We start from the raw sequence: 24003 nt of genomic DNA, 5'->3' as shown, positions 1-24003 counted from the left end.
GGCTCATCTGTCCCACAGTTGTTAGCACACTGAGCAGGCAGGCTACCCAGCCCGTCCCTATGCCTCAGCATGAGTGTAGAAATGAGGCAAAAACAGAAGTGAGACAACCCCAGGGGAAGGTGACCAGGCGTGTCAGTCCTATTCGTGAATTACTCACCCCACCAGAAGGACCTGAAGGTCCTTCTGCCAGAAAAATCTGGGAGTTTCTGGGTTCTCCTTCATAAAGAAGAGAGTGAGCCCTCCCAGTCACACAGAGCTTTGTCAAGATAAATCTATTCAGAGATCGCGTGTTAACTCCTCCTCATCAGAAAACAACCAGCGCTCTTCAGGCTCTGTTGGTCCTAAAGGCACCCATCGCTGGGGATAAAAGATGACGTGGAGCTCACAGCCTGAGACAGTTAAGAACCATGATGCACACACTGTTCCATTTAAGGACAAGTTGTGTTCCAAAAGACTGTTAGTGACTAGCCACACCCTACCAGCCACTAAATTCTACTGGGCAGCTAATGGCCAACCTTTTTAAAACACAGCTTGGAGCATAGAAAACAAACACATTTTTTAAAAGCCTCTTCCTGGTAAATCCCAGTGGCTATTCTATGTTCTCAAATATACTGCCGCTGGCTCTGCTGCAAGTCCCCAGAGAGAAAGAGAAATAAGGAAGAGGCTCCTGGCTCCTTTTCCCCAAGACTCAAATTGAGCTTTTCTAGACCTTAGAATCCCAACATCAGAGTTAATCCCAGTTATATATTTAAAATTCCTCAATTATATTAAATACATATTAAAATGTATTAAAGTTATATTAAAACTAGGCAGAGGGAGGAAGTACAATGGATGCTGCTGTAATGTCCACGTTTACCTTCATGGAATCCCAAGTAGGTTTCCCATAGTTACAAAGTTACAAAAAGCATTCAGATTTCCAAAACTACCCACAACAATCTACTTAACGTCCCCTATCATGAACCAGAATTCCAATACATGCCCCAGAAACAGACTTCCCTTCCCCCACTTAAATAGCATCCAGAAGTTTGCCTCACGTATAATGCACCTGCTGGGAAATAGGGATGAGCCCCACACAATGTTGGGGAGGCCCAGGGCCCTGTCTCATAGAAGTTTCAGAAACGTGGAGACTGAGGGAAGAAGCTACACATGGCAGAGAAGCTAAACACAAGAAGACTAGGCCACACTCATTCCTTTGAAAGGACATGGATGCTTCTGACCAGGATTTCTCCAGGACAATTGTTTCCAAACCTGAAAGACCAACAGGATCATCTGGGAAGCTTTTAAAAAGCCCAGATTCTCAGACCTGACCACAGGCCTTACTACTAAGCCAGAACGCCCGCACAGGTAGGTGCAGGAAGCTGCATTTTTAAGGATGCTTTCCTCGGGTAATTATGATGCTGAGATATGTTTGAGAATCCCATTCTAGGGTTTTTCATATCAGAATTATGGGCTGACATTACTTATTGCATGTCGTAGTTCCCAAAGACCTATTAAGCCTTAGCTTATACATAGCTTCCTCTTAAGGACTTTTTAAAATTTAAGTAATTCCTCCCCAAATGCAATGCCATGCGCTTTACTTGATAACACTTACCATGATTGGATTCCTTGTATACTGTTTATCTTCCCCGCTACACTCAGTTCCAAGAAGGCCGTCCTTTTCCATGTCATCTAGCACAGAGTATGTGTCGATGAACTTTGGATGAATGAGAGGACATTGTATTCAATTCTCTCAGTTCATCTTACCGCTACGTGTATAATGTAGGGAGAGGAGACGTTACTGTCCACAAGTTAATGACAGGAACTTGAACAGCTGGGTCGCTCGAGATCACGAGGTGACTAAGTGGCAGGACCGAGTCTAACCGCAAGGCTCAGGATGCAGGTTTCCCCTCTACTCCTTTCCAGTCTCCCCCGATGCCTCCCCTCAGCAAATGTCCATGTGGTTCCCATTTATTAATATCAAACTGACCGAAGTGATGGGGCTTATGTCTGAAAGTCTAATATTTATTTGCATGACAGGCAATTGTGCAATTCAGAAGCATAAGCCCCTGGGAGCTTATGTAGAAACCTCGAACACATTCTATTCATTTATCAGAGAAACAATATGCATGACGTAGGGTGAAAAAATGGAAGTTCACTGGAAAATTCTGGCATAATAAATTCTAGTTCTAATAAAAAAGGAAAACACACGTGATAAGAGGAAGATTATTTAGCTACAAAGAAACTTCTCCAAAACCTGATCGTAAAAGAATCTTTTGCTGGAAAGAAAGGAAAGCATATTTAACAGAAACTTGAATATAGAGGGAAGGTTAATGAATTAAATATAATGAGTCTATTATAACCTAAATTTTTTATAGGAAACTAAAAGGAACATCCAGAGAGAAGAAATTCCGGAAATTAAATGAATAAAAACACAATAATAATGTTGAATGAATACATTGGTCCTTAAAAGTCTGATTTTAACAATAATGAAATTAGAAACTCACTCATTAGGAACTCATAATACTTTGTTAATACAGACTTCGACATATTAGGTTGGTACAAAAGTAATTGCAGTTTTTGCAATTATTTTTAACCTTTTAAGCAGCAATTACTTTTGCACCAACCTAATATCTGCACTATACCAGGAGAACAGATATTTAACCACAACAGCAGGTTTAGGTTGTACAAAGTCACAAGGGCAATCCATTACTGAGGTTATTAACACATGGGCAATTAAAAAAAAAATGAGTTTTTCAAATTGTATTTACACAAAGTATATCTAACAAAAATCTCTAATAAAAGAATAATACAAAAGAGTGAACGAATCATAATAAATTAGGTAATAAAATCAGTGATAAAATATCTAGCCACTTAAAAAGAACGAGTTTTTAATAAATAAATGAGCAGACACAATAACCTTAGTAAGCATTTGGCTATCGGCCTCCTAGGGTCTCCTCTGAAACATTAATTCAGACTGACGCACGTTAGAGCAGTCAAAGGACTTTAAATCAGCAGGAGTGAATTAAAGCAAAGGGTAGTAATAACCAATAATGATATAAAAGTTAGGGAAGGTCCCAGTGGGAACCCACAGACTTGGTGGTAAGCTTGAATTGTGACATCCATGAAAAGATCAATAGCCCTCAAATTAAAATCACAGATGATACCAAATATAAAAGAAGAAGAAAACTGAAACGGGAGAGAGCCATTTATTAACCAGATTCAGTAATCAGTGAGAAATAAATATCTGGAGTTAGAATATACACGTGTGAGGTTTTAATTGATGGATCTTCTCCTACATACAAAATACGTGTTTTGTTTTTTGTTTTTTAAGGAGGGCACAGCTCACAGGGGCCCATGCAGGGATCGAACCGGCAACCTTGGTGTTATTAGCACCACGCTCTAACCAACTGAGCTAACAGGCCACCCTACAAAGTATATTTTTGATAATAATAGTGTGGGGACAGAGCCAGAGAGCAGTTTCCAGGCCTCACATAGAAAGGTGCTGGCTCAGGTAGTAAATGGCCATCAACTGTGATTGGCTGGCCATCAGCTGTGGCTAGTTGGCCGTCAGCTGTAACCAGTGAGCCATTGGCCACTAATATAACTGCTATGGCTATGCTAGCAGGAAATGGGGGCTAGCAAGGAGATGGTGGCTGAGCTAGCAAGCGCGGATTGCAGTTAGCACGGCAGATTGCAGCTAGCGAGGGAAGTCGGTCAGTTGGCAGAAAAGCGGACAGCAGGTTGCACGTCGTGTGAATCCAGCCTCCAGTGAGACTATAGTGGTGTGACTCCCCTACCTATGGCTCCTTGGATGTTCCTTTTTGGCCTCACCATATCCTGTGTTCTTATGTGGGGAGCAGGAGCAGAGACCCCGCAGGCCACCCCGCACGACAAATAGTTAAAGGAATTCATAGTATAGTAAAAGAAGTCTTATTATAATGTAAAAAAGCACCTTCCTACCTGAAAAAAAGTATGTATTCTAAATTTTTATTTTTGCATATCAGTTTTTCTTAAAGCAAGACAACCTATAGGCTCAAAACTGAGCCAAGATAATCTGAAATCAACTCCTTTATGAAAATGTGCAGTAATCAATATGTACTTTTTAGCCTAATAACTCAGATAGAGTAACAATTTATCTTTAAAGTATATGAAAGGATATTAACATCAAAGAGCAAAAAATACCTCTTTTTTAACCTAGATAAAATTGCCAATGAAACGTGTGAATATTTTGCTTGGCATACAAATTTGAAAAAAAAAAAAAAAAGACAAGCAATGTATCAGAACATAGTCACATAGTCATATAAACCAAAAGAAAATTTGAAAAGACCTAGAATCATTTGAGTCATTTAAAACCAGTTTGGTCAGAATATTTAAATACCCTGCCTTCCCAGGTCTGTTTACAAGGTGATGATTGTAATTATATCATCACTATTATGACAAGTTAATTATAATTATTATTATATGTTTTCCATGAAATGAGCTACAGTTACTGCCCTGAGGTGGGTTTTCTTTTTTCTTTTCTTTGTTTGTTTTTTTTTTTGGTGGGGGAGGAAGGAGTGTGGATTTTGTGTTTTGTTTTTGTTCTTTGCAATGGGAATGGGTGAGCACTGCTCCTATTCTCTGCCTCCTAGAGTTCAGTAAGCAACCTCATTTGCAAGTTGACAGGACAAGGTGAGAGCAGTGCATTATGGGACAGAGCAATGGTGACCGACTCATACCTAACTCATGGTCAGGAGCCTCATTAACGCTGGACTGCACCTAACCCAGTGAGCTCACCAGCCACAGACGCAAGATAACCCCTACTGTGAATTCCACCTGTGAACAGTGAAGCACGTCTGTGTGGTTTACATGTCGGAATTGAGGCCAGGACAAGGGAACCCCAGTGCCCCAGACCCCAGTGGGGGTTCTGAGAGCTGAGCAGGCAGGTCATAAAGCAGAGCTGGCCAAGCCACCAGAGAGAGCTAATAGAGAGCAAAGTTCAGCATCCTGGTAAAATCATCATTAAGACTTATCCAAGGAAACAGTCCACTGGAATCCACAGGAACTGGGCGGGGAGAAGGAAACAAGTTCCCGGGCAATAAGCTGGAAGGGGAGGCATGGGGGCAGAGCAGGCTGGTTGAGAATTTAAGGTCGCAAGTGGAGCCTGCAGATTTTTTCAGACACACTTGACAGGTGTTATTATAGGCGGCCAAAAGCCTTAAAAGTGGACAGGGAGGGAGCTGGTACCAGTGTCCACAGTAAAGACAGAAACCAAATAATACCAAATGCTGATAACTCAACCTTTATCTGTGATATCATGGCTCAAATCACATGGTTCATTGATATGAATCCAAACGTCGCTTCAGACATCGCGTCCTTTCGACATGTTTAAGAAAACATTTTGTAAGTGTAATTAATTATAGGAAAATCCATTAATCAGGCCCGTACTTCCTCCCTTTGCCTGTGCATACTCTGCATGGAGCACCAATAGGCCATAAACTTACTACAGTTAGGGAAGGAAAAACAAGAGGCTTTGATAATAATTTGTAAACTATCACTCGACCATGGGAAAATAAGGATTTGAAGAAATGCAAAGATTTCCTACGGCCGTGGGAGCAAGGTACACTCATATCTCTGGGAGACAGTAGGAAGCAAAGCCCGAAAACGTAGCTATTTCTTCCACTCCCCTCGTTTTTCCTCCTGCACCCCCAACTCTAATACACACACACATACACACACGTACGTACGTACACACAAACCTACGTACACATGAACAGAGGCTGTGTGCGTTCTATGAGAGAAGTAGAGCAAGAAGACCCTTTTCTGTATTCCGTGGGCATTGGCTCTCTGCCCCTTCATATAACCCATCCCGCCTTCCCATTAGCAAGAACCACGTGAGCCAAGGTATAAGCATGTGGACTACCCGTGAGAGTCGCAGGCCCACTCCCGGAACTACAAAAGGCTCTGGAGTTAGCAGAACTTGCTGGTGGGAGACCTGATCGGAGGTGATTCAGTCTAGAAGAGGACAGAAAATGCACAGAGAGAGCCCACGAGCATGTGTTGTGGGGCCTCCTCCCTATGCTCTTTAGCAATTAAACTTGATTATAGCCAACAGCTCGCATCCTAATTAGCAGAAGCCCATAGCAACCGCATCGCGTCAGGAAGCTATTTATAACCTGAAAACTTTGCCTTCTTTCTCCCCGTGATCGTGGTCGTTCTTTACTTTGAAAGGGAGGTAACAGACATTTCAACCCCGAGGGAGCATAGAGTCCATGCATTAACATGTGGGGAAGGGAGAGGAGATGGGTCCCTCCCGAAGGGGTCCTGCCCAGCCAAGAACACCCGGGATATAATGGAACCCACATGCCTTGTTCCCTCTGGCCCAGGGCCAACCTAACACATTGTGACCCAAGCAGGGGCGGTCAACACAGGCACATTGAGAATAGCTGGTGAGGCAGGCAACCTGTTCAGAACAGCCACAAGAGAAGCTGCACCTTCCCAGCTACAACGAAAGCAAACACTACCGGCTTCCTGAACAGGATTCATTTTTTTTGTTTTTAAATAATGACGGCCCACTTTTTTGAGTGTTTACCCAGGTACCAGGCCAGGCCCTGTTTTACGTGCCTCATGCACATTAATTCACAGCTAACCCACAGTGGTTCCAGTGCTAACAGAGGTGGCAGCCGGCAGAGAGAGGCCACCGAACCTGCCTCAGGTTACACCACTGGCGTGGCAGAGCTGGGATTTGAACCCAAGCAGCCAGCCTTCAGCAGCCACAAGATTCAAATGCCTCGAATATGCTAGTGTCTGGATCTATGCCACAGTAGGTCCAGAAGAAGTCAGAGGGTACAGTCCTAGGAGGACCCTTTGAGACTCTAATTCAATTCCGTTTACAAATTTGAAAACTGAAATCCTCAGATCATCTCACCTCACCCAGAGTATATGATGCAAAATAAACAATCAGATTAGACTGTCAGTTCCTTGGGGGCAGGATCTACTTCTTAGCGTTACTTTTAGAAACACAGTACAGAGTATATGACCACTCCCCTCTCTCACTACTCCAATCCCTAATCAAGCTTCCAACAATCAACATAGATCACTTTAGAAGTCTTCTGGTGTGGTCAAACTAGATCATTTTATATAAAAAGAAAACTGAGGTCCTGAAAAGTCTTATCAGTAATTACACGTCAGTAACTAGCCAGCCATATATGGTTTATCACGTCTACGAAACGGATGACCTAGGAGGTCGAAGTCCCCAGTTAGTCATTGCTGAAGTGGTATAAGATGACGTTACGTGATTATAAATAGGTGTCTCGCGAGAATACACATGAGGGTCCCACGCGCCTGTCCCTGACAATGGCTCTAGAACCTAAAAAGAAAGAAAGTGTGCCTAGAGGAGAACACTGCAAACCAAAAATCCTGATTCCAGCCTCTGGGAGGGGCAGAACCCGTCACTCTTCCCTCCTTACATTTAGCTACATCGCCTTCCACCATTCCTAAAAACATCAAGACAAATTTCTTTCAAGAATTTCACAAGGACAAAATCACTAGAGACATCTTTAAAACCAGCAAAACCAGGTTTCAGAATCACTAGCTCTAAGATTTGCGTATTTCGAAGTATGTCTTTCTCATAGGAAATGTTTCAGATTTTTTTTTCAGGAAGATTGTTGCATCTTTTTAAAAAATTACTGCTGTCCTCCACCCTAAACAAAAGTCATGAAAATGCAATTCAAATCAGGAAAGGTTTCCCTTCCAGCCGAAATTACACACCAGGGACATAAGCATATTTCTAGACAAAATACTGGCAAATATCTTTCACCCAATAATGTAAAGATACTTTGCAAATGAGAATTATTGGTTCTACTTTATACATTCATTGATCAGACATTGATTTACAGCCAGAAAGTCTGAGGTCTAGAATTCACTACCTATGGTCTTATTCACTTAATTTCTCCCCTTTCTTACAAAAAAAAAGAAAGAAAAGAAAACTTTAAAACTTCTATTTCCTTCATAAAATTTCAAGTCCAAAAAAATAGAAAAAGACTCGACAGAATCAAAACCTATTATTATTATTATTATTATTATTAAAGTATCACAGCTAAGAATTCCTATATTCAAGGAAGCCAGTTCAATTTCATAACCTTGCAAATTATGTAATTTCATCCTGCTGAAAATATTAATTACACGAATACTCTTTTTACTTTTAAGCAAGAGTAGCCTGCACCTGCCTTTCTAGGTTATATTAGGTAACAGGGATTAGCATTTTTGCAGGGTGACAGTTTCACAAGCAATCATAACTCCCAGGAGGGGAAGTAGACTCTGAATTTCCCATCAGGTAATACACAGCTGCCTGAAATAGGAGCAAAAGGAATGCCTGATTCCCCAGGGACAGCTGTCACATGGCAGCATTGCTCAAGCCACCAGGGAGTGCAGGAAGCGCCCAGGAGACTAGCGTCTGATGACTCAAGGAAAGGCAGAACAGGCTACAACCCTTCTCCAGATCCGAGCCCCAAGTTCCAGAACAAGACTATATCAAGCCAGGCTGAACAGGCACAGAACGTGAGGACATAAGAGGCAATAGGAATCTAAGAAGCCACTAGCCTTGCCTCCTCGTCTCTTTTATAGATAATGAAATTAAGACGCTTGGCCAAAATCACACCAGAAGTTTATAAACTTTTCCCTCCCTTTCCCTCTCCATAATTTTGAAAGTTAAAGTTCAGGCTTTGGATGATGACCTTAGGTGCTGGTTTTTGGCACTTTTTAGATGACCTTGAGCACATTACTTCACCTTGATTTCCTCATCTATAAAATGTGAAAAATAAAAGTAGTTGCCAGTTTTCGAGAAGAAAGCCAAGACTACACAGTGGGAAAGGATGCCCTCTTCAACACATGGTGCTGGGAAACTGGATATCCACGTGCAATAAGAATGAAGTTGGACCCTTACCTTACACCGTACACAAAAATTAACCCAAATCGGATCAAAGACCTAAATATAGGTTCTAAAACTATTAAACTCCTAAAAGAAAAGATAGGGGGAAAGTTTCCACACACTGGATTTGGCAATGATTTTTTTAGGTATGACACTAAAAGCACAGGAAACAAAATCAAAATCAACAATGAGATTACATGAAACTTAAAAACTTCTGTCCATCAAAGGAAACAATCAACAGAGTGAAAAGGCAACCTACAGAATGGGAGAAAATATTTGCAAGTCATATATCTGATAAGGGTTTAATATGTCAACTATAATTTTTAAATAATTTAAAAAAAAATTTTTAAATAAAAAAATGACAAGACTTAGACATTTCTCCAAAGAAGATATACAAATGGCCAATAAGTACATGCAAAGATGTTAACATTATTAATCATTATGGAAATGCAAATCAAAACTACAATGAGATATCATCTCACACCCATCAAGATGGCCACTATCTGGGACTGCAGACTGGTGCAGCCACTATGGAAAGCAGTATGGAGGTATCTCAAAAATCTGAAAACGGAACTACCTTATGACCCAGCAATTCCACTCACAGGTATCTATCCGGAGAAATCCAAAACTCTAATTTAAAAAAGTTTATGCACCCCCATGTTTATTGCAGCACTACCAAGACATGGAAACAACCGGAATGCCCATCGGTAGACGACTGGATTAAGAAACTGGTACATTTATACAATGGAGTATTACACAGCCATAAAGAAGAATGAAATCTTACCACTTGCAATGATATGGATGGACCTAGAGAACATTATGTTAAGTGAAATAAGTCAGACAGAGAAAGACAAATACCATGTGATTTCACTTATATGTGGAATCTAAAGAAAATAAATGAACTAATCAGAAACAGTCTCAGAGACAGAGAGGAAAAACTGAGGGTTGCTAGATGGGAGGGGAGGGTGGGGATAAGGGGGAAGGTGAGGGGATTAGAAAACAGTCAGTAACCACAAGATTGCCATGGGGATGCGAAAATCAATTTGGGGAATGTAATCAATAATGTTGTAAAGATTTTGTAGGGTATCCGATGGACACTTGTCCCATTAGGGAGACCACCTCAGGGATGATGTAGATGCCTGATCACTGCACTGTACACCTGAAGCTGAAGCTGAACAATAATGAATGTCAACTATAATTGTATATATACATATAGTTACAAGAAGTGGAGTTCAGCATTAGGAATAGAGACAGTGGAAATGTAATGGCTGTGTGCGATGTCAGAGGAGTAGTAGATGAAGGGGGGTTATCACTGTGTGAGGGATAGAAATGATAAATGTCTAATATTACATAGTTTTGTACACCTGAAACTAATTTTTAAAAAAAAGTTAAAAAAAAAAAAAGAAAGTAACCACGTCAGAAAGGCAGAGTGATCAATAGCGCAGGCTGTATGGTTAGATAGATCTGCCACTTCCTAGACGATTAGTTGTGGGGCCTTGGGTGACATCTTTATGCTTTTATTTTTTAAATAAATGAGTTTTGTTTACTTTTCTGTTGTATAAAATGAGAATTATCATTCCCACCACAGTAGTTCACTGTGACCAGTGAATGACATGTGTACAGTACCTTGCACATAGTAACTGCTCAATAAATGGTACTTATTGGTTTTCAAAAAAAAAAAAAAAAAAGATGGCCACTATCAAAAGAACAGAAAATAAGTCTTGGTGAGAATGTAGAGAAGTTGAAACCCTTGTGCACTGTTGGTGGGAATGTAAAATGGTGCAGCCACTATGGAAAATAGTATGGAGGGTCCTCAAAAAATAAAAAAGTAGGGTTACCATATGATCCAACAATTCCATTCTGGGTATTTATCCAAAAGAATCGGATAAATACGAGTTATTTGAATATCCATGTTCACAGCAAAATTAGTTACAATGGCCAAGAAGAGGAAGCAACCCAAGTGTCCATCAACGGATGAATGGATTAAAAACATGTGGTATAATATAAAATGGAATATTGTGCAAGCCTGAAAAAGAAGGACATCCTGTCATGTGTTACAACATGGATGAACCTAAAGGACATCATGCTGAGCAAAATAAGCCAATCACAAAAGGACAAATACTTTGTGATTCCAAACTCGTATAAAGTATCTAAGGTGGTCAAAGCCACAGAAACAGAAAGTAGAAAGGTGGTTGCCTCATGTTGGGGGCAGGAGGAATTACTGTTTAATGGGTACAGACTGTAAGTGTTATAAGATGAAAAAGAACTAGAGATCTATTTCACAACAACGTGAATATATTTAACACTAGTAACCTGACAATTAAGTTCTCAAACTTTGTTGCAACGATATTGCTAACCTTTTTTTTATGTCAGAGGGACTATTCATTATGAATTTGTACCAACTGGACAAACAGTTAACCAAGTTTACTATGTGGATGTGCTGAAAATAATGCAGGAAAAAGTTAAAAAACCCAAACTTTTTCGCCAACAATTCACGGCTCTTGTATCACCACAATGCACCAGCTCACATGGCACTGTCTGTGAGGGAGTTTTTAGCCAGTAAACAAATAACTGTATTGGAACACACTCCCTACTCACCTGATCTGGCCCCCAATGACTTCTTTCTTTACCCGAAGAGAAAGGAAATATTGAGAGGAAGACATTTGGATGACATTCAGGACGTCAAGGGTAATACGACGACAGCTCTGATGGCCATTCCAAAAGAAGAGTTCCAAAATTGCTTTGAAGGGTGGACTAGGCGCTGGCGTCGGTGCATAGCTTCCCAAGGGGAGTACTTCGAAGGTGACCATAGTGATATTCAGCAATGAGGTATGTAGTGCTTTTTCTAGGATGAGTTCGCGAACTTAATTGTCAGACCTCATACCTTTTAAATGGTTGATTAGTTTAACACGTGTTTTTTTTTTGGGGGGGGGGGTACCACAAAAAAGGGGGTGGGGAGTAACTGCCACATAGAATCACATAGAATTGCTCTGAAGATGAATTAAGGTGATAAAGCATTTAACACAATACCTGCCATACACGGAACACTCAAAAATATTTGCTATGAAAAATGGCCGTTGTTATACTTCACATATGAAATCATATCAGATTGGGGGTATTTTTTTAGTTAATTAAGCTCTCATTTATTCTTAAGAGAAATTCTAGGTCCTATAACCCCTAATTAAATCTATCTTATATCTCCTCTTGAGGTCCAATCATTTCGTTGGTGAGTTCTGCTTTAGAATGCTGATTAATTGCTTTATGGTTTTCCAGAATTTTTTACTTCAGTGTTTTCTTTCACTAAAGCCAACACCACTAAAACAAATCTCAGATATATAGGGAAATGGAATATCACTCCCCTTAGTACACACACATACACACTCATACACACACACACACACACACACACACACACACACAAAATCATTCTGTCTTCAAGGGTTACAACGTCCCCAACTCCAATAATATGGTTTAGAAATCTCTATGGGTAGAAACTTTTTTAAGTTGATGGGAACTAAAATCACAATAAAAACCATGAAACTCTTATATTTTTATACCCACTAAAAATAATCTGCTATGGCACACTATAGTATTTCTCACAATCTACTAACAACACAATGTAGTATTGATACTATGGAATCTACGGAGCAATGATATAGTAGTGAGAAATGCACAATTAATTTGTATTTCCTATCCCTGGCTTGCAAGCTGACCTTCCTTCTTACAAAGACATGTTTTTCCTGAGTCTCCCCCGTCCAAATAGTCAATGCTTTCAAGATATCAGAAACCCAAGATAACAAAGAAACGTGAGTGCTTAAGATGAAAAATGCTTACAGCATCACTCGTTACCATTTTTTGCAGGATAATTCCTTGTGTTCAGGGTCTGTGCTGTGCCCTGTAGGATGTGTCACAGCAACACTGGCTGAAGTACCACTCAATGCCAGTAGACCCTTTTCCAAGTTGTGACAATCAAAACTGACTCCATAAATTTAACCAAAGAAGTAAAAGATCTATACTCAGAAAATTATAAGACACTGAAGAAAGGAATGAAGGAAGATATAAATAGATGGAAACACATATCATGTTCATGGATAGGAAGAATTAATATAGTTAAAATGTCCATACTGCCTAAGGCAATATACATATTCAATGCAATTCCTATCAAACTGCCAACGTCGTTTTTCACAGAAATAGAACATATAATCCTAAAATTTATATGGGACCATAAAAGACCCCGAATAGCAAAAGCAATCTTGAGAAATAAGAACAAAGTGGGAGGTATAACAATACCTGACTTCAAATTATACTACAAGGCTACAGTAATCAAAACAGCATGGTACTGGCATAAAAACAGACACATAGATCAATGGAACAGAATAGAGAGTCCAGAAATAAATCCACGCCTATATGACCATTTAATCTACGACAATGGAAGCAAGAATGTACGATGGAGTAATGACAGTCTATTCAATAAATGGTGCTGGGAAACCTGGACAGACACATGCAAAAAAATGAAGTTGGACCACCTCCTTACACCATATACAAAAATAAATTCAAAATGGCTTAAAGACTTAAATGTAAGGTCTGAAACCATAAAATACCTAGAAGAAAATATAGGAAGAAACTTCTCAGACATTACCCGGAGTAAGATTTTTACTGATATACACCCTCGCTCGAGGGAACTAAGAGAAAAAAAAAACATGTGGGATTATATCAAACTAAAAAGTTTTTTCACAGCAAAGGAAACCATCAATAAAACAAGAAGGGATCCTACTGAATGGGAAAAGATATTTGCCAATGATATATCTGATAAGGGATTAATATCACAAATCTATGGAAAACTTACTCAACCCAACTCCAAAAAAACAAACGATCCAATTAAAAAATGGGCAGAGGACTTGAAGAGACATTTTTCTGAAAAGGACATACAGATGGCAAACAGACATATGAAGAAATGCTCAACCTCACTAACCATCAGAGAAATGCAAATAAAAACCACAATGAGATACCACCTCACCCCAGTCAAAATGGCTATCATCAATAAATCAACAAACAACAAGTGCTGGCGCGGATGTGGAGAAAAGGGAACGCTTGTGCACTGTTGGTGGGATTGCAGACTGGTGCAGCCGCTATGGAAAACAGTATGGAGGTATCTCAAAATTCTGAAAATGGAACTACCTTATGATCCAGTAATTCCACTCCTAGGTATCTATCCGGAGAAATCCAAAACTTCAATTCAAAAATCTTTATGCACTCCTATGTTTATTGCAGCACTATACACAATAGCTAAGACATGGAAACAACCAAAATGCCCATCGGTAGATGATTGGATTAAGAAACTGTGGTACATTTATACAATGGAGTATTATGCAGCCATAAAGAAAAAAGAAATCTTACCATTTGCAACAACATGGATGGATCTAGAGAACATTATGTTAAGTGAAATAAGTCAGACAGAGAAAGATAAGTACCATATGATCTCACTTATTTGCGGATTCTAAAGAAAAGAATAAGTGAATGAACTAATCAGAAACAGTTTGGGAGACAATGAGGAAAAACTGAGGGTTGCTAGATGGGCAGGAGGGGTGGGGGGTGGGGGGGAGGGTGAGGGGATTGGAGGGCAGTCGGTGACCACAGGATGGCCACGGGGTTTGAAAATTAATCTGGGGAACGTAATTTGGTGGTTACCAGAGCGTAAGGGGGTTGGGGGGTGGGAGATGAGGGTGAGGGGAATCAAATGTATGGTGATGGAAGGGGAGCTGACTCTGGGTGGTGAACACACAGTGTGACTTATGGATGATGTGATACAGAATTGCACACCTGAAATCTATGTAATTCTACTAACAATTGTCACCCCAATAAATTAAAAATAAATTAAAAAAAAAAAAAACTGACTCCAGACGTTACCAAGTGAGCCCCTAGGGGTAAGGGAATCCCCACCCCTAGATGAGAACCATTGTTTAGAATGACCTGTGCAGTTTTCCACAGGGAACTGAGGGTCGTAAGGCACAACATCTGAGAGCTGCAAATGGCTTTGGAGGTGGAAGTCAGACGGCTGTGAAATCCGTCTCTTTTCTCTAGAACGAGGAGTTGGAAAAAGCGGGGTGAGAGTACTGGCTCCTGCAGGAGCACTCAACACAGCAGAACACGTCCACGTGGACCCACAGTCCCCATTTCCAAATAGTCCAGTCTCTCCCCAAAGAGACACAATCGAACAATCCAAATGCCCAGGTATGTTTCTTCACCTTCATTTGGATAGGTTATTAATACTGATTAGAAAAAAGGAAGGGGTGGGGCTAAATTTTCTGGCTATTGAGGCAAAAGGGAAAACATGACCAGTGTGGCAGATACAGCTGGAGGCCACTCATACTTACCCCACCCTCCTCTCACTTGCCTTCTTCTTCCATACAGACTAGAAAAATCTAAACCTTGCCTTCCCCAAAATCATGTTAGCTAGAAAAGGCCAGGGGACTCCATTCTGGTCCATGGGACATCCCTGACAGTAAGCAGAAGCTGCCCCCTTCACTTTCTCCTTCTCTGAGGGATAGAAAAAGGAAGCTGGCACCACCCAAAGCTGTACCAGCCCTTGACTGCCTACCCCAGCCAGCCTGTTGCACAAGATAAATAAACCCCTAATTAGTCAAAGCCACAGAGATACTTGGTTTTATGGCTCTAAAAAACACTGAATTAAAAGATACATATATGTATCTTTCATTGCTTTTAATTACTGTACGTAAAATCGTATATAGAGACGTAGATTGTTCTATATAACATGGCTAAAAACTGATCAAGATTTTCCTATACATTTCTAAGGAGTGACTTCTTTTTTCCAATTATAAAAAAGATGTTTAAGGGTTTTCACACTCAGAAAGAGCAATTTATGTCAGAAAGAACATTATATATGTGTGTGTGTGTATATATATATATATATATATATATACACACATATATATAATATGTGTTTGTGTGTATGTACATGTATGTTTATATTACTATAAAATCTTGAAATATAAATCAACTAATTTCAGTTCATTCTACTTTTAAAAGACTGAGAAAATGTCACAAAAAAAAAAGAGAGAGAGAAGCCACCAGGAGTTTATTTTAAAACAATAACAATTACTTCTGAGCAAGGCCCGGGACCAGTTCTTATTCAGCAAACATCCTGCCACAGTCTCTGCACGCAAATGAAGACACACAGTGGTCAACTTCAAAAGAGCTTTTCTTATGTTACACGAAGCACAAATATACATCACACTAACGTTCATACATTAAAGAATGATGGCCGTCAAGCTTTGGTGATAAACCCTGGGTTCTCAGCAAGTTCAATTAATCAGAACATAACATGGCTACAACAATGATCAAGATTCTCCTATAAATGCTTCAAGGAGTGATTTCTATACTATGTTTTATTATCCTACACGATGTTTCTTTCCTTTTTTCCCATTATAAAAAGATATGTTTAAGGGTTTTCAGACTCAGGAAGAGCAAAAGCTCTCTCTCTCCCTGCTCTGGCCACCCTCTAGGTTGAGTGTGAATTCTGCTTTCACAGAGCAAAACTCCACCTCTTCCCGTGGGCAGAATGCTTGCACACACATAATCCCACTTGGTCCACAAAATATCACAGTGAAGGAAACAAACATAATAATCCTCATGTAGAAAGGGAGACTGAGAGAAGCAAGGGATTTGTCTGAAGTCTCACGACTAGTCATTGGTGGAGTCAGACTAAGATACAGATTTCTACGTCCTCCTCTGGTGCTGACGGCCATTTGGACCCTTCTGTGTGGTGTGAATTCAGGGCTGACACACCAGGGAGCTGGAACGGCTGTCCCCACACTGCTTGGACCCGTGCCAATCATTACTTATTCTGAATATCATTCAATCAAAGTTGTGGTTTTCTATGCTAGAAATGCATCTTTTTTTTCTCTTTTCCTACTACCACTCTTTCTCATTTTCCTATTGATTCATGAATTTCTTGCTACCAAAAGATCATATTCTCCTATCTCTCTCTCTCTTTCTCTCTCTCTCTCTCTCTCTCTCTCTCTCTCTCTCTCTCTCTCTCCTTAAGATACAATTACAAATCATGGGCTCATTGCTAACTTTACTTCTTAATACCTACAAAGCTTTCTCTGTGCCCCAGGTCAACACCAGACCTCTCTCCTTGCCGAAGAGTTAGGGCATTTAGTGGGTATAAAGGCTACCGTATCTCATCTATGAACACATCCTTCCACAGTTAAAGCTGCCAGAACGTTAATACCAAACCTGCAAAGGATTAAGATACACATTTACATTCCATTTCAATGGTTTTAACATTAACTGAGACATTTGCTCCTACCTGCAATTACTTACCTGCTACCTGCTTTTTTCCCCTTCTGTAGTTACAATGAGAAGTTAGAAAGACTGACAAAAAGGTTAAGAAAGGAGTAGGTAGTGAACAAGGTAATGGAGAAAAACAGTTTTGTGAAAAGTAACAGATATTTAACTACCGTGTTTCCCCAAAAATAAGACCTAGCCGGACCATAAACTCTAATGCGTCTTTTGGAGCAAAAATTAATATAAGACCCAGCATTATATTATATTATACCCGGTCTTATATAAGACCAGGTCTTACAGTATAGTAAAATAAGACTGGGTCTTATATTAATTTTTGCTCCAAAAGACGCATTATAGTTGATGGTCCGGCTAGGTCTTATTTTCAGGGAAACACGGTAGTTGTTTACCAGGGGGAAAAAATCCCACATCGTCATAGGTTAACACCACTCCTGTTTTAACATAGTAGTCTCTCTTATTGGAATTTATACACAGGTAACATATAAAACATGCTTTAAAAAATTTAGAGAATGATCTTGTTTTGGTGACTTCAGGCTGGTTCTGCACCATTCTCAGAACTCGGTTGCACATACTGCCTTTGGATTCAGTTGATGCTGAGAGCATCGGCGAAAGAACACACAGCGTGGAAGGCAGCTCAGGGGCTCTGTGGTGAGACACGCATGGGTTTGAAGCCCGTAAGTAGTCACTGAAACTCTCTGAGCCTCGGTTTCCTCATCCGTAAAATAGAGAAACCAACTCCCTTATCATAAAACCACAGGGAATATTAAATAATGCGTGAAAGATTCCTGGTACTCAAACCACTGGAGCTTTTACTGTGATCCAGTAATTATGAAGCATAATTCTCAAGATTGAGAATTCTCAGAATTATGAAGCAGAATTCTTAGGATACGTTCTCAGAGAATGTATCCTAAGGCATGCATCAAATTTTTTTTCCCAAAAAATTATTATTATTAGTCAATATCTAAAAGAGGGGGACAGAACAAATGCCATTTGTATAATTTTCCACCTCCTTGCACGTGTCACTTCACACCCCTACCTGGAATTATACTTCGTCATCACAACGAAAGCTCCTTGGGTGCTGGAAATATGTCTCATTTTTGGTCTTCCGAAAAGTAGCACCTCGTCCAGCACAGAACATGGACTTAATATGTACTTGCTCTTTTTCTTCTTGGTGAGCAACCCCTACCAGAAAAGTACAATCTCAGGCTCTTACTAGTGCTCTTAGATGTTCTCCTTGTGTGTAGGGCTCTGCCTGTGTTTCTGATGAAACAAATTTGTGTCAATGATACCCAGAAGTGGGATGGAAGCTCCCTCCCATCCAAGTTTTCAAAGTAAATGGAGGGGGGATCAAGGTATCATTCTGAAGACGACTATTTCAGAGGGAGAAATGTATCTTTACCATGGAAAGACAGGGCACTCACCCAAGTGATTAAACTAAACATCACTAATGAGTGGACAGATGTGTGTAATATAAAACACAGCATTGCCTATGAAGTGGTCTAACTAAACATGTTTTGTCTGGATCTAATCAAACTTTTAGACTGAACTTCCAGTATACAAAAATTATAGGGAATGCAGGAACCAGGTAAGATACACCACAAAGAAATAATCAGATAAATCTAGAATGTGGAACATCCCACAAATCAACTAGCCTTGTCCCTTCAAAAGCCTATGTGATGGAAAAAGAAAAATGTTGAGGCACTGTTGTAGATTATGAAATGCTAAAAAACCAAATGCAATGTATAAATGAATCTTGATTGGCTCTTAGTTTGAAAAAATACATATAAAAGACTTTGAGGGGACAATTGAGGACATTTGAATGTGGACTAGATAGATGACGATATTAAGAAATGGTTATTTACTTTCTTAGGATGTTAAATCTCCTGCAGTTATGTCAAAGAAAGTCCTTATTTTTAGAAGATACATGCTGAAGCCTATTGGTGTCTGCAGTTACTTTCAAAGGGCTTAGCCCCCACACCCAAAAAAAAAAAAAATATATGCATGCATACATACACACACACACACACACACACAAGTTGATAAAGCAAATGACAAAAAGAGCAATCACTAACTCTAGGTAGTGGATATACTGGTGTTCACTGTATTATTGTTTCAACTTTTTGTATGCATGAAATTGTGTCACGATAAATGTTAGAAAACATAGAAGCAAAGTACCAAGCAAGTGATTCCTCCTTCTCTGCCCTAAGTGGAAATTTCTTTCTCTTTGATTTAGTAATAAAAATGAATTTGAAACTTCTTGTGCTCATGCGTTTGGGCAAGAAACTAGGGACTATAAATGGCTCAGACACCGTCTCTAACTGAGTCCGAGGACAGTACTAGCACTGAGGAAAAAGCATAGCTCTCTTAAATGGGTATCATTTTCACTGTCCTTTGAAACTTGATTATTCCCACACCAAGGATCCTATCAGCACATATTAAATGCTGGTATTCACTTATTTACCTTTTTTTTTAATGAAGTAAAATCTTTTATCTTCTTTTAGTTGGACTCCAGTAGAGAAATATAGAAAAGCAAATATCACATCCAGCATGACCGCGATTCATCCTTTTCAAGGGTTCAGATCCATCTCTTAGAAGTTCACTTTTGAAGGGGCAGTTAGTGTAGAGAGGTGCTGACAACCCACAGATTTCTAGGAACTACATTTTCCTACCCACTGCAATGGCTGCCTGCCTCACATGTGTACCATGTACTTAACCCAAGCACCCCTGTCCAGGGAGCTGATTCATGCAGATCACTCACCAAATGCAAAAAATAATAATAATAATGGATTCTGCTCCCAGGTTCATGTAATTGAGGGTCTTCAACTAGCAATAAAAATAGCTTTGGAGAAGCTTTACAACTTGCAAGGTTGCTTCTACATCAAGATAACATAGTCATATGATGTCATTGAAGTTTGTTCCTTTTCTTTTCTTTTTTTTTCCTTAAAGCGATGCAGGTGATATGTAAGAAATACAGTTATGGAGGCAATAAAGCACATTTTATGGAGTCTGGATACCCCACTCCCCATGCTGCTGGGGAGAGGAAGGAGAAGCAGCATTAAGTTATCCAAAACTTCACTCCATATACCAGCTACTTCTCTATTCCTTCCAGAACCTTTCTACAAGGACAGCTATTGAAAGATAAATGTGATCAATTAGAGCTTTTGCAAAGATAGGCAGCGAGAGAGAATCACTACTTTATAGTTAAAAGTTTGCATTACTTGGCAAAAGAGTGTGAAAAGTGACTCTAAGAATTAATGCGGAGAGCTCTCAATGATTGGATTCTCTCCCAAACTGAAACATACAACCCTAAAGCCAAAACATAAATAAACTGAAACTTAATGCTTATAACATATATGTAATATATAATATATATGTATATGCATATTATATACATACACACACACACACACACACACACACACACACAAATATATATGGTCTCCAGGAAAACGTGAAGGTGTTTCCTTTTGATTTTTGACTTCAAGCTTATTTGAAAGGACAGGAAAGACTCACCTAGGTACAAGGATGCGTTTTCTTTCTTGACATTGTCATCTAAGTAGGTTGGTCCCAGGGTATAAATAGGTGTGGAGCCCATTCCAATGAGAATCTGCGCGCAAATGAATAAAGCCACATAGACCCAGTGGTTATTTCCTCCCGAGTCCTTCTGGCAGGTGGGTGGCTCCAAGGTCACGGTGGAGTTGCCACTCTGACACAGGCCGTCGTTGGAGGCAGAGGCGTTCAACTCTTGGATCTGGTAGGGAGGCGAGATGAAGTGAGGTAAAGCGAAGAGGGCAGCCCCGACGGCGATGAGAAGTCCACCCACCGCCAGCCACAGGGGTCTCCGACCCCGGCCACCAAAGTAGCTGACGAACACCACCACCACCAGGCTCCCGATGTCAAAGCAGCTGACCAGCAGCCCTGATTCGGAACTCTTCAGACTGTAGCGCCTTTCGATGGTGGTGATGACACTGCTCAGGTATCCGGAGACCATCAACGCCTGGATGAAGGTCAGAAAACACATGCAAACCAGGAAGCAACGGGAATCCGTGAGGACCACGTAGAGGCACCTTCTCCCCTGGAGCACGGCCAACGTAGACGACACCGATATGGTTTTGCTGACGTCCACCCTGTGGTTACAGTCCACGAGCCCTGCCATCTCTGCCGAAGTGGACGGGGCAGAGGGGCTGGGGGCCAGCCGGCTCAGGCCTTGTTTCAACTCCTGATGGCTCAAAGAATCTGGACAGTCTGGCTTGGAGCCTACACTCACAGGACTGAGATCTGACCTACAGGAGGCGCTGTTCAGGTCGGGTAAACTCTTGGACCTAAAGGTCTCTGGTTCGCACTTCTGTTGGACAGCTCCTACTGTGGCCCGGGCTTCCAGCGGCTCTCCCGCCTGGGGCTGCAGCCCAGTACCTTCGTCCATGGCTCTTAGAATTCAGATTCGATCGCTGATCGCACTCAAGGACTCCAGCGCTTTTCATCCACCCGCACGAGAGGCCGAAGCCGGGCCCACGCAGTCGTGCCCACCAAGGACGGGGGCTGAGGGATGCAGACCCAGGCAGCAGGACATCCTCACCAGCAGGGAGGCGCCCAGGGCATCCTGGCCTCAGACGCAGCCCCGAGGCTCCGCAGCCGCGTGCCCCGGGGGGCAGGGGTCCTCGCGGTCCTGCGATGAGCCCTGCTTGGGGTCCACCTCGGGGCGGTAGCTCGCGAAAGGAGCCTTGCGCGTCCCGAGTGCATCCCCTCCGCCGCCGCTCGGCCTTCCGCCGGGAGCGAAAACGCCCCGTGCCCAGCGTGGGGCGCTTAGCGCTGATGTCCACGCCGCATCCCTCCCGACTGGCTGGGCCAGAGGCGTCCTGTCCTTGCCGCCTCGGCTCGGGACAGCCTCCGGCGCAAAGATGCCCACCTGGAAAGCAGAGAGAGAGAGAGAGAGAGATCAGGGAAGGGCTGCTGCCACTGGGGCTGGCATCCCGGAACCCCGGGGGCCAGCACTGGGTGACTTGGACAGTCCCACTTGGGACCGAGGGACCAAGGAGGAGCGAAGCCCTGGAGGAGGAAGCGGCTGCAGGCTGCAGCCGTTAGTGCCGGAACAATAAGCAGCAGGCGGTCGGCAAAGACCCTCCCTCGTTGTCTACCTCTGACCGGCCCCCACCCCGCCCCTTTTGCCTTAAACAGCGCATCTGCTTTTATAGCGCATCTGTATATGTTCATAATTATCAACCTGGCAGCTCTGACTCAGAGGCAGTGTCTTTTATTCGAGTGAACTAATTGCAACCTTTTGGTACTCCTACTCCATTACTCAAAATAGAAAATGCCCAAAAGAACAAAGGAAAGTTCTTTTTACAAACACAATGCATTCCCAGTCCCAATTTTCAAAAAGAAAAGAAAGGGGGAAAGCGACGTGTGCAGAAATGTGTGTGCACACTTGTCCGCAGGCACGTGTGCAGGACTGGATGGGAATCCCTCTGCTCCTTCAACCGGAGGCACTTATTCAAAGCCTAAGGCAGCCGCAAAAAGGTCAACGTGCTTGCCTCTTTATTCCCAGCACTAAAAATAACCCCCCGCCCAAAAGAACTATTCAATTACAAATACCAGGAGCATTTGAGGCCACAGCCCAAACTAAGTCCCAGCGCGCAGTGTCAAGCGAAACCGAAAATCAGTTTGCCCTGCGGAGGGGTAGGGCTGTGGGGGTAGAAGCCAAACAAAGAGACGCGAGCATGCTGTCACAGGGCGCGCTGGGAGCCCACAGAACCGTCCTGGCTCCAGGGCGCCGGCAGAGAGGTGTGCTATTTACACCGAGTGTACCCCGCGAGCCTGGGCCCGACGTGCGCGCGTGTGCGCGCGCGCGCACACACACACACACACACACACACACACACACACCGGCGTGTAAGTATTGGAACCCCTCGCGGGTTCCAATCCCGCACCGGGTTGAATTCAGCGAGAGCCGAAAACAGGTGTGTCCCCGGAGCAAGCCCCCACCCCTAATCTCGGGGACTCCCACTCCCTTCCTCCCGCAGGGGGACGTGCACCAGGTGGGAGACGAGAGCAGGGCTGCGCTCGCTGCATTGGGTTTCATTCTGCAGCGCGCTTTTGTGATGCTGCTGAGAAAAGAAAGGAGGAAGGGGAAGGGAGAGAGGCGGAGAGACTGGGCGGCAGCAGGGGCCGAGCCAGCGTCTCGCTCGGCTCTGCGGACCAGCCGGCTGCTAGACTGCTTCCCCGCCTGCCAGCCTCTCGCAGCCCGGGCTTCCCCGCCGCCTCCCGGGCCAGGCGCCTTTCGGGGAACCCCACTAGCAGCCGCGCGCGGAGTCGGGGAATCCCGGCAAACACCCTCCCACGCCGGGGGCGTCCGAGCCCCTGCCCGGGCCGGCGCCCACAGCGCAGCGCAGACTCGGGTGGACCCACGTAGCCCAGCAGGGAGTTCTCGGAGCCGGTGTGGAATCCCAGGGACACCCCCTGCGCGCGCACACACGCGCATACACACACACACACACACACACAAAGGGGGGGGTCGGACAGGACTGCCGGCGCTCACAAGCAGCGGTTACTCACTGGGGAGTCTGTCTGTCAGTCGGCCTGGCTGAGAGCGGAGCGCCAGGTGCAGACGGTGCGGGTGCGGGAATAGCTGGGAGCCGCCTGGGGAGGCAGCCTCCGTCCAGCCGCCGAGAAATCAGTGAATGAGACTGTGACTCAGGCTGAACTCTTCGCTCACGCCTCGCCTGTCACCCAAGCCTCTTCCTCTCGAAACAGACACACGCGCACACAGACGCGCCGGGAGCCGAGCAGCA

The 24003-nt window shown here is 42.6% G+C and overlaps 1 protein-coding gene and 1 non-coding gene across 3 annotated transcripts in view; both read right to left on the bottom strand.

Moving 5' to 3' along the window:
* Nucleotides 1–23977, bottom strand: part of SLCO5A1 (solute carrier organic anion transporter family member 5A1) — a 120920-nt gene extending 96943 nt beyond the window's left edge. For both annotated transcript variants that reach the window (XM_033126819.1, XM_033126820.1), the window contains exons 1-2: nt 23768–23977; nt 20729–22121 (exon numbers count right to left, since the gene is read on the bottom strand). In XM_033126819.1, the coding sequence (XP_032982710.1) occupies nt 20729–21638 (910 nt within the window). In that variant the 5' untranslated portion in view covers nt 21639–22121; nt 23768–23977. The remainder of the gene's footprint in view (nt 1–20728; nt 22122–23767) is intronic.
* On the bottom strand, nt 3328–3401 carry TRNAI-AAU (transfer RNA isoleucine (anticodon AAU)). The gene has a single exon. It is a non-coding gene; the product is annotated as a tRNA-Ile (tRNA).
* Nucleotides 23978–24003: the final 26 nt, after the last annotated feature.

This window comes from Rhinolophus ferrumequinum, chromosome 14 (assembly GCF_004115265.2).
Source record: "Rhinolophus ferrumequinum isolate MPI-CBG mRhiFer1 chromosome 14, mRhiFer1_v1.p, whole genome shotgun sequence".
NCBI lineage: Eukaryota > Metazoa > Chordata > Mammalia > Chiroptera > Rhinolophidae > Rhinolophus > Rhinolophus ferrumequinum.
Note: the sequence above shows the minus strand (reverse complement) of the source record. Positions and strands in the feature narration are given on the sequence as shown.